Source organism: Sebastes umbrosus, chromosome 13 (assembly GCF_015220745.1).
Source record: "Sebastes umbrosus isolate fSebUmb1 chromosome 13, fSebUmb1.pri, whole genome shotgun sequence".
NCBI classification, from domain to species: domain Eukaryota; kingdom Metazoa; phylum Chordata; class Actinopteri; order Perciformes; family Sebastidae; genus Sebastes; species Sebastes umbrosus.
The window spans coordinates 5,632,390-5,641,706 of record NC_051281.1 but is presented as its reverse complement, the minus strand read 5'-3'; the positions used below and the strand labels follow the sequence as shown (position 1 = coordinate 5,641,706).

At 39.3% G+C, this 9,317-nt stretch overlaps 1 protein-coding gene across 1 annotated transcript; it reads right to left on the bottom strand.

Moving 5' to 3' along the window:
• Positions 1–1,838: 1,838 nt before the first annotated feature.
• On the bottom strand, positions 1,839–8,876 carry dnajb11 (DnaJ heat shock protein family (Hsp40) member B11). The gene is made up of 10 exons (XM_037790535.1): positions 8,653–8,876; positions 8,129–8,285; positions 6,329–6,426; positions 5,945–6,077; positions 5,614–5,756; positions 4,554–4,636; positions 4,412–4,469; positions 4,198–4,309; positions 3,856–4,015; positions 1,839–2,901 (listed from the first exon to the last, which is right to left on the bottom strand). The coding sequence occupies exons 1-10, from the start codon at positions 8,724–8,726 to the stop codon at positions 2,837–2,839; spliced, it is 1,083 nt and encodes a 360-aa protein (XP_037646463.1). The 5' UTR covers positions 8,727–8,876; the 3' UTR covers positions 1,839–2,836.
• Positions 8,877–9,317: the final 441 nt, after the last annotated feature.

Here is a 9,317-nt window from a genome sequence, read left to right as displayed (position 1 = left end):
CACACACAGTCTGTGACATGAACGCTGGTGGGCAGATGTGTGCACCATTCACCACACCATAAACGTACCATCATGAATATGTTTCTGTGGACATCCCCTGCTCCACCCATGCAGACAGACGCCCCGACAGCCTCCCACCCACAAGGTGTGGGGTGTGTGTATGTGTGTCTCTGACACTGAACCACTTGTGTTCAGATGGTTCAGCCATTCCTGTAAAACAGACAGAGAAGTAAAACCACTGAGGGGTCACAGGGTCAGGACATATAGGAGGTCTTCCTACTGTCACGTGGATTCTCTAGCTCCTAACCTTAAAGCTGCATTAATCAATATTTAATATTGCTAAATGCTCCAAAATGTTCACCAGCTAGCTGCTAACTTTGTCTGTCTACTGTTTGTGTTGGGTAGGTAACTTACAGTGGGTTTATCTGAGCTTTTTTGAGATGAAAATGACGTGTGGAGTCACGAAAAGTGTGAAACCCACAGAGAATGATCACATCATTTCCTCTATACTGTATGGAGTGTTTTAGCATCGTTTAGCAAAATGTTTTGGTTTTACAGCCCACAACTTTATTGTTTCAGGCAGCTGTTTTCAGCAAAAAAGCTGAAAACCATCAGACAGACAAAGTTATCAACTAGTAGATGAACATACTGTATGAAGAGCATTTCATGTTATTTGCCCCAGTAGTTGGCAGAGAACAAAACATTTGTCTCACTTTCAGCCAGAAACTCGACTCCAAATGAATAACTCTTCTCTGCTTCTGCTGGATGTCTAAATAGGCAATTAACTAAAGCTTTATAAGGTGATAATATGTCAATTATGTGTTTAGAGCTTATTGTACTGCCCCCTGGTGGCTAAAACAAATCAATTAATGCAGGTTGAACCATCACTACTAACCACCAAAACCCAATAGAGTTTTAACGGCCAAAATGTCGACATCGTCCAAAACTGTTCTCACTTTCAAGGATTGACAATGAAATTAGTCATAAGAAACATAAAGTTACAGGAACACACCCTGATGCAGGTTTTCAACCTGATTAAAGGTGCTAAATGCGAGATTGGGAGCATTTCTATTGCCTCCGCACTGGCAGCTCGCAGCTAATGGTGCCGACAGTGAAAACAAAGGCAACAGTGCTGACAGAGCTAACAGTGTTAACCTGGCAGAGAACCAAAGGATGGACGCTACACTTCAACGACGGTGCTGCATCATGAGAGTATAGCCGGACGGCCAGCCTGGCGATGTCAACAAAGCACAGATAAACTTGGATTACAACACACACTGCGGGAGAGAGACTTCATTCTCTGCTCAGGTAGACATTACTACTCTATATCTTTACATAGACAATAGTTGTTTGCTGCTATGTTATTGCTCTGAATATCGAATTTAGCACTTTTAAAAGATCATAGCTCAATGCTGCAATGGAGATTTAAATGTTTCATTGTGTGAAACCTTACATCTACTGATTGTTACAAATCATTAAATCTAAGTCATGATAATTTAAAAAATGGAAAATATTCATTCCTTTCGACAAATCTAGAGCATATCAATTTGCAAATTACCATAACTCTCTTCAAATCAAAAACAAATCTGTTTCACAAAACCAATAGAACAGTAAGGTAAACCTAATGTAATCCCACATTGAAGTTTTTTTTTAAGACGTCTCAGACAGCTCTCTCAATTTGAACTACAGAATTTTATCAAATGGGCTCAACTTAAGGCAAAAAAAGGACCTTAGCCTCAGTGACAACACTCAGTGCAGCTTGGAGGTCAGAGTTACTCATTAATGGCCACTAACTAGACTCTGGTGTCCTCTGCTGGTGAATCTGGGGTATGGCATCATCAGAATTTGTAGAAATCTTTATTTATAGTCAGTCAAAAGTACATTTTCCCCCTTAAGGCCATGACACTCTCAGAACATTGGGAGGCAGCTTTGCAGTCGATAGTAAAAACAGAGAGAAGTGAAATCCTAAAACCATGTTATAAACCAAACTGTCGCCAGCCGGGAGCAGCAACAGGGGTGCTGGTCTGAGGTCCCTTTGAGTTAGAGGTGTTCAGTGTCACAGGTGTGTGAAACAAAACGTTCCTACAGTGGCGCTGGAGGATGTGCAAACTGCCCCCATTCCTCCAAAATAATAAATCTTCACTGTTTTATTTAAGAGGTCAACTCTTGTCTCAGTGAACCTGGGGTGGGCGGGTGTTTGCAACGTGTAAACAGACAAATAAGAGGCAACATAAATTAGGAAAACTAAAACACAACAAACAGATGAGCTTTGTTCTTCCCTATTTACAAAGTATTATTGAACAGGAGTCTGACCGGAGGGAAAAAAATCAGTCAAAGGTGAAGCTGTCACATTCATAAAACTAATAAAAATGTCTTGCACAGGTTTAAAGTTGTTCAAAAGTTGGTAGGGGATCTTCTTCTTCAGATGCTGAATTTCGTCAGTAGCTCATCCTTCAGCAGATGTAGCGGGCTGCACCCAGACAGTGTTTGTTTAATTTCACTCAAATAGAAATAAGTGATTTAGCTTTTTGAAATAAACAAAAAAGGCCGTATTACAATATAATTTGTAGAGTACAACAAAGACATTACATCCTTTTCCATTTATACACCTCCAATAAAACACCTGCAATTGTGCCACTGCTGTCAAAATGTAGAACATTTAAAAACAAATTGGGTTGAAGCCATCCTGAGAACAATCTGAAAATAATAAATACACCCTGGCCAGAATTATGAAACAAGGTCCTGTTGATTGAAGATGTGTGTGTGTGTGTGTGTGTGTGTGTGTTTGTGTGTGTGTGTGACAGATAACTCAGTCCAGGCTGTGTCTGTTGGTGTGTTAGTATCCTTGTAGTCCGTTATAAACCTTCTGTACAGAGCCCTGCTTCAGAAGACTCCGAATACCTGCAACAGCAGAACGATCACTGTTAACAGCAACATAACAAATATATATATATATATATATATATATATATATATATATATATATATATATATATATATATATAAATAAATATATATATAAATAAATATAAATATAAATATAAATATAAATATAAATATAAATATATATATATATATATATATACACATTTAAAATATCAGATAAGGTACAAAAATGTGCCATGATTCTATAGATAACTGCTTCAGTTCCCCGTCAGAAAGGGCTGTCCGATGGAGAGGGAAAGTGGTGAAAATATTCTAAATATAATGTACACTTAAATTGATATAGATTTTTTCTAGGGGGCTAAAATACGTTTTTCTGCTGCTCCCACTTTACCTCGCCGTCAGATAGCCCTTTCCGACGAGGAACTGAAGCCGTTATATCGCTCTCTTCAAAGCCACCAGACTCCATTGACAAAAGCTAAAGTAATTTAACCTTGCAGAACACGGGAGTATACAGTACATGCAACCCCACTTCAAAAAATCTACTAACCCTCTCAGTTATTTCCAAACTTAGCACAGCTAACTTTGACTCAGCTAGTGTTGGTGTTCACATTATTCATCACCTAAATCACTGCTTTTTGCTAACGGCTGAGTGGGCGTCTAAATTTGAATTTCAATAGCGTTCATCCATGAAGTTGAGTGAAGCAGTAGATGACGAGTTATCCTGACTTTTAGTTCCTAGTATGGGTCAAGCTCCAAAATCCCAGGACCTTACATGTTAAATACTGCAGTGCAACTAATAACAACTGCCTGGTAAATAACCGTGTCTTTCAAGTTTCCCTTTACAGGCAAGTCATGGAGTAAAGTAACTTTTCCTTTAAGATATATGGTGAAGTAAAGTAACTTTTCCCAACACTGATCCTGTCAGGACAAACGTCCCAGCACGTCATTCAACAAGTCCTTAATTCTCACCATCTTTCTGCTGTTCATCGAGCTGCGTCTGAGGAAACTCCACATCGAAGGAGATGATGAGGGAACCTCGGATGTTGATGTTGTCAAAGTTGGGCAGGCCCTCTCCTTTCTTCCACATCCGAGCACTGGGCTTGGTGATCTTATCTCTCACTATGTGGACCTGTCAGGCAAAAAACGGAGGCAACTTTTCAATTCAACTGGCACATTCAATCACACACACCTCACTATTTTAATAATATGAAACTAACTGTTCACCAACTTTAAATTGTCTGGGTTCTAAAACAGTCACAGTCAATTAAAAAAATGCCCTATATTAGAAAAAATAGCAGGTATGTACAGAACCTTGTGTCCGTCCAAATGTACAATGTCCATCTCAAAGCCGACCAGCGCCTCCACCAGGGAGATGGAGACGTTAGTGTACAGATCATCTCCTCTGCGTTCAAACACAGGATGTCTACAAAGAAAAACATCACGTTACTCTACGTTACTCACTGATCGAATATTCTGCAATAAAAGTATTTTGTTTTAAATCACAGTAAATGCAGCTTATTCCTACTTCAACACTTTGATGCGGAAACGTAGATCTCCAGGTTCGCCGTCGATGTGAGGTTCCCCTGTGGTCACATAGAAGACATTAACAACAGGTAATATTTTAAAACAAACAAAAATGATTTATATTAAGCTGTACATAGATTTACCTTCTCCTATGAAGGGGTACTCCATTTCATCTCTCACTCCTTGTTCAATTTCTACCTCCAAGGTCCTCTCTTCATTGACCAGCCTGTCGTTAACAATACATAATAGAAATATTAGGTTTGTACAACATGTTCCCTAAATGTTATTACACCTCTAATATACACTCAGTTGCTAGATAATTAGGTACACATAGCCAAAACGTAGAGATTTGGCAATACCATTTCCACCGCGGTAGCTATTCTCATGTGATCTTGCGATCTCGCAAATCCAGCTGCCAGCTGATTTGGGCAGACATGGAGGAGGTGAGTGAAGTTGTAAATACAGAGCAGGAGGAGATATCCCAACCAACCCAAGATGAAGAACTCTGGTTACATTATTACCAGACATTTGCACTCTGTAGTTTATTTTGTTTTGTCAGCTTTTTGAAATGAAAGATGAACAAATCCTGCAGGAAAAGTCAAGTCTTTTATAGTTTTGTTATACTCTAAAATACAAATGTGTGTTTTTTATATTGCACTGACTGAAGTCAGGCTGGTATTTATTCACACCGGTTAACCTTAAAACCTGTAATACTTGAAATTCTTGTTCTCAGGAATCTTAAAGCTTCCAGTTTGAAAGAATTTCAGTTTTACTGGTTTGAGTCTTTTGTTTTTAAGTGTAGTCTCATGTGAGGGAGTTGTTTTTGTTTGTATGGAAGATCCAAATAAAAGGAGAAAATAATCAAATGTGATGAAGTACGGTATGGTTGTTTTAAACCATTTCTTAATTGAATTTACAGAACAATTATAGTATTGTGATGTATTCCGTTACCGTGATATAAAATTACATATACTATGATAGAAGATTTTGGCCATATCGCCCACCCCTAGACTGGATATAAGCTAGACCTGGCTTAACTCGAGTCCTGGGTCAGGTCTCAGTTACTGGGAACCAAGAGGACCCTTGAAATCAAGCAATGCAGATAAATCAGTTGCCAATGATCAGGTCTGGGTTGTGATCTGAATTTAAATTGTGATGTGTGATACCAGAATTATTGAGGCTGGTAATGACAATATGACTTACTTTACATTGGGACACTCATCACACACCATCTCTTGGGTCATCTGGAAGCGGCCCGGTCCGAGCTGCGTCGTCCTCATCTCCTGTCTGCAGTTACACTTCCTCTTACCGGGGGCCTCTTTAGCTATAGGCTTGTTACGTACAACCTGTACGACAAAGCAGGGAGTAAATCAGGTGATGAATCAGCACATTGTGCAGTGAGACGGCTGAAAAACTTAATTTGACAACTTAAATGATATCAATGTTCGCAGTTCAGTTCCACTTTGTATAACATACTTCAAATATGTTTAATGAGTGCAGGTTGTTTGATTAGAGAACAGGATTTTCTCCTCACCTCCACAAAGTTCCCAGAGTACACCTCTTCAAGCGTGACCTCCAGGTCTAGTATGATGTCATTTCCTCTGGGGATGTTCCTGTCCTGTTGCTGTCGGTTTCCTCCGAACATGAACCCAAAGTCACCAAAGAAGCTACAGAAGGAGGACAGAGCAGAAGTATAGACATGGGATTTAGCATCGTTTAAACTCTACACATACTGTATTCATAAAAACACTTTGGCTTCTAACAATTGAATGCCAGTGCATGTACATTTAATATCCAGGTTTTTCTGTAAAATGTTTGTAGAAAATATCTTGTAGACCAATTTCCCTGAAGGGATACAATAATGTATCCCATTGACTTGTATTCCTGTATAAAAACCACCAGAGCTCCTGAAACCAACCTGGAGAAGATATCGTTGTGTGAGCCCTGGTGACCCTCTTTGAGTCCATCTTCTCCGTACGCGTCATACTGTTTCCTTTTCTCCTCATCTGAAAGCACCTAAAGTAAAAATAAACAACCTGTCAGTCACAGAACAAACAAACTCTACATTGATTCTATCACATTTCATTCAGCATGTGGGACCAACAACATAAATGCCTTTTAAATACAATGTACAACAATATTACAGAACACAACCTCAACCACCATTTACACCTCAACAGAACTTGTACCTTAGAATATTTACACAAGCAGAATTATTTGCATACTTATCTTAGTAAAATAAGATAAGACAGAGCTATATTTATCCCAAGGGAAATTGCTGAGCAGCAGTTGCAGTACAAAGTAGGAAAAATTGCAAATGTAAAGAGTGTAAATACAAAACAGCAATAAAAGGTGTAAGTATAAAAAGAACAATAAACCAATATCCCAAATATTGTCATTATAATATATAATAAAGATTATTATTTAAGATATAAACGTCACAGGATAAAGGCACAGTGAAGACCTGAACACAAGTTATATTCACAGAGCCTTCCTTCTCTTAAACTGCCTCGTCCTGCATTAGAAAAGTACTCAATTAAAAGAACCAAAGAGCTGACAGAACAATTGTCAAATACTGAATTTCTATTAAGTATATATGATTCTCAAAAATTCAAAGAAACACATAATATACACAGATAATTGTATTAAAAATTCCTAAAAATAACAGGAAAACACATCTCTGATGTTCACTATTGGGTTAATTGTATATCTGTTGTTCTGCACTGTTATTGTTATGCATTGAATATACTGTATTATGAAATATCCATTAAATATGTCAGTCAGGGGTCGTCAGTGAGTCTCCAAGTGGGGGGTCCGTGGCACTCTGTCAGAACAGTCTGTTGAATAAAATCAACCTCTGTTTAAAAAGGTAAATGAGTGGCAATAACATTGTAAATTCCCCTGCTGCGGGACTAATAAAGGATTATCTTATCATGATTCAAATTTAAATGTGTTTCTGTTTATCACTATGAAACAGGTCTGAAGTATTTCGGTGTATTAGTATGTAATGTATGTAGTATGTATAAGTATTTAAGTTTTAGATTACAAATATTTCCAATGACATCTAAGCGTAAAAATGGTAGTAATCATATGCCTAATCAGGGGGGGATCTTGGAAAATTTTCTGTAAGGGGTCCCTGACCCCAAAAAGTTTGCAAACCTGTGGTTCACTCAATGATAGAAAAGGGTTCGCTTAAGGAAAAAGGTTGGGAACTACTAGTATACTGTATATAAATATCTATGAGAAGTGGCATATAGCTGTGAATACTGAGCATAGTGTACAGGTGATATTGTGTCCACTCCTTGTCTATCAAATCACACGACTAATCAGTTATTTTTAGGAGCAATGTGAAAAATGTGACACAAAAGCACCTGCAGATCTAATCTGAATCCACTCCAACTTCATCCAGGTCTGGCTTTCCTGTATGCCAGCTGTGCTGAGCAACAGCCAATCAGAAGCAGCCACACTCGTCTAGTCGACCAATCACAGCCGCCCTGCCGTTTCCAACAACAACCAAATAGCTGGCTCACAAAAAGTCTTTTGTACCTGTGCCTCAGGCTCTTCCGTACTATCATGTAACCTCATATTTACACACAAAAACTCACACTTTTAATCTAAATTTACTGATATTAATGCAAATAAACTATCAGAGTCGAAATAAGTTTACTGTGCCTCTCTTTAAGCCATCACTAGAGCATCAAACACACAATGTACCCACCTCATAAGCTGCTCCCAAGTCTGCAAACTTATCCTGAGCTTTGGGGTCTTCCTGGTTTCTGTCGGGGTGTAACTGCAGAGCCAGCTTTCTGTAGGCCTTCTTAATGTCCCTGATTGATGCAGACTTGCCCACCCCTAAGATCTGATAGAAATCTCGCCTGCAAGAGAGAGAGGAGAGGTTACAGGGGAGCAAAATGTGCAGACTATAGTGAGATAACAGTTGTTACAGGGTGATATGATGATAAACCAGCTAGCTACATGCATTGAGAAGGTATAGCTTCACTACTATCAATGCTAGCTGCTAGCTAACTAAGCTAGCTTGTCATTCAAAACCTGGATATTACAGATGTGTATATAAACACTTAGCTAGCTACATAACAACACATTAGAAACACGTATTAGCATGTTAGCTCAGTGTGTGTAGCCTGCTACAGTCCACTATGCACATGTATAACAGCTCTGGACCAATCACAGAGGAACATGTGTTAGCAGCTGGTGATGCTGTCTGTATAACGTTAGACTCACCCAGCTAGCACCGCGGTGATCACATAGAGGAGCAGGCAGCACACACTGCAGAGGTTCATCCCTTTGGTAGCCATAGATCACTGGTGTTTCTCTATTAAAACATAAAAATGAAGTAGCAAAAACGACCAGCCGGCTTTTTGAAGGTTGGATCCCGGCTGCCAGTCACAAGCCTCCTTCCTCCTCCTTCCTGCTGTCAGAGAGAGAGAGAGCCACACACTGGACTAGGGATGGGAAAGTTCAGAACGAGCTGGTTCAAAGAGCCGGCTCTTTTAAAGGGACTGTTTGTAGTGATGGCGAGCTGAAGCTTCATGAAGCATTGAAGCTTTCCAGTAAATTGTTTCGGAAAAGGGTTCATTTCTCGAGGCTTCATGTGCACGCAAAACCATCTGATGGCCAAAGAGTGTAAAACAGGCAGATATGATCTAAACCAGGGGTGCCCAATACGTCGATCGCGATCTACCGGTAGTGTGGGTAGATCGCATGGCATTAAAAAAAAAAAAAAAAAAAAAAATTTAAAAATAGACGTCAGCCTATCAGAGCAGATTGAGAACTGTCTGTCAGAGTTTGACAGACGCTTTCAAGACTTTGTTTAACTGGAGCCAGTCGCTACATTAATGTGCTACCCGTTTCGGGAAGATGCTGAGGCTGATTCACTCGCATCAAAA

Coding starts and splice junctions, on each gene's coding strand:
- dnajb11 (XM_037790535.1), bottom strand. CDS start 8,726: ATGGCTACCAAAGGGATGAACCTCTGCAGTGTGTGCTGCCTGCTCCTC. Junction 4,470..4,553: donor GTACCCCTTCATAGGAGAAG/GTAAATCTATGT, acceptor ATGTGACCACAG/GGGAACCTCACATCGACGGC. Junction 2,902..3,855: donor CGATGAACAGCAGAAAGATG/GTGAGAATTAAG, acceptor CTGCTGTTGCAG/GTATTCGGAGTCTTCTGAAG.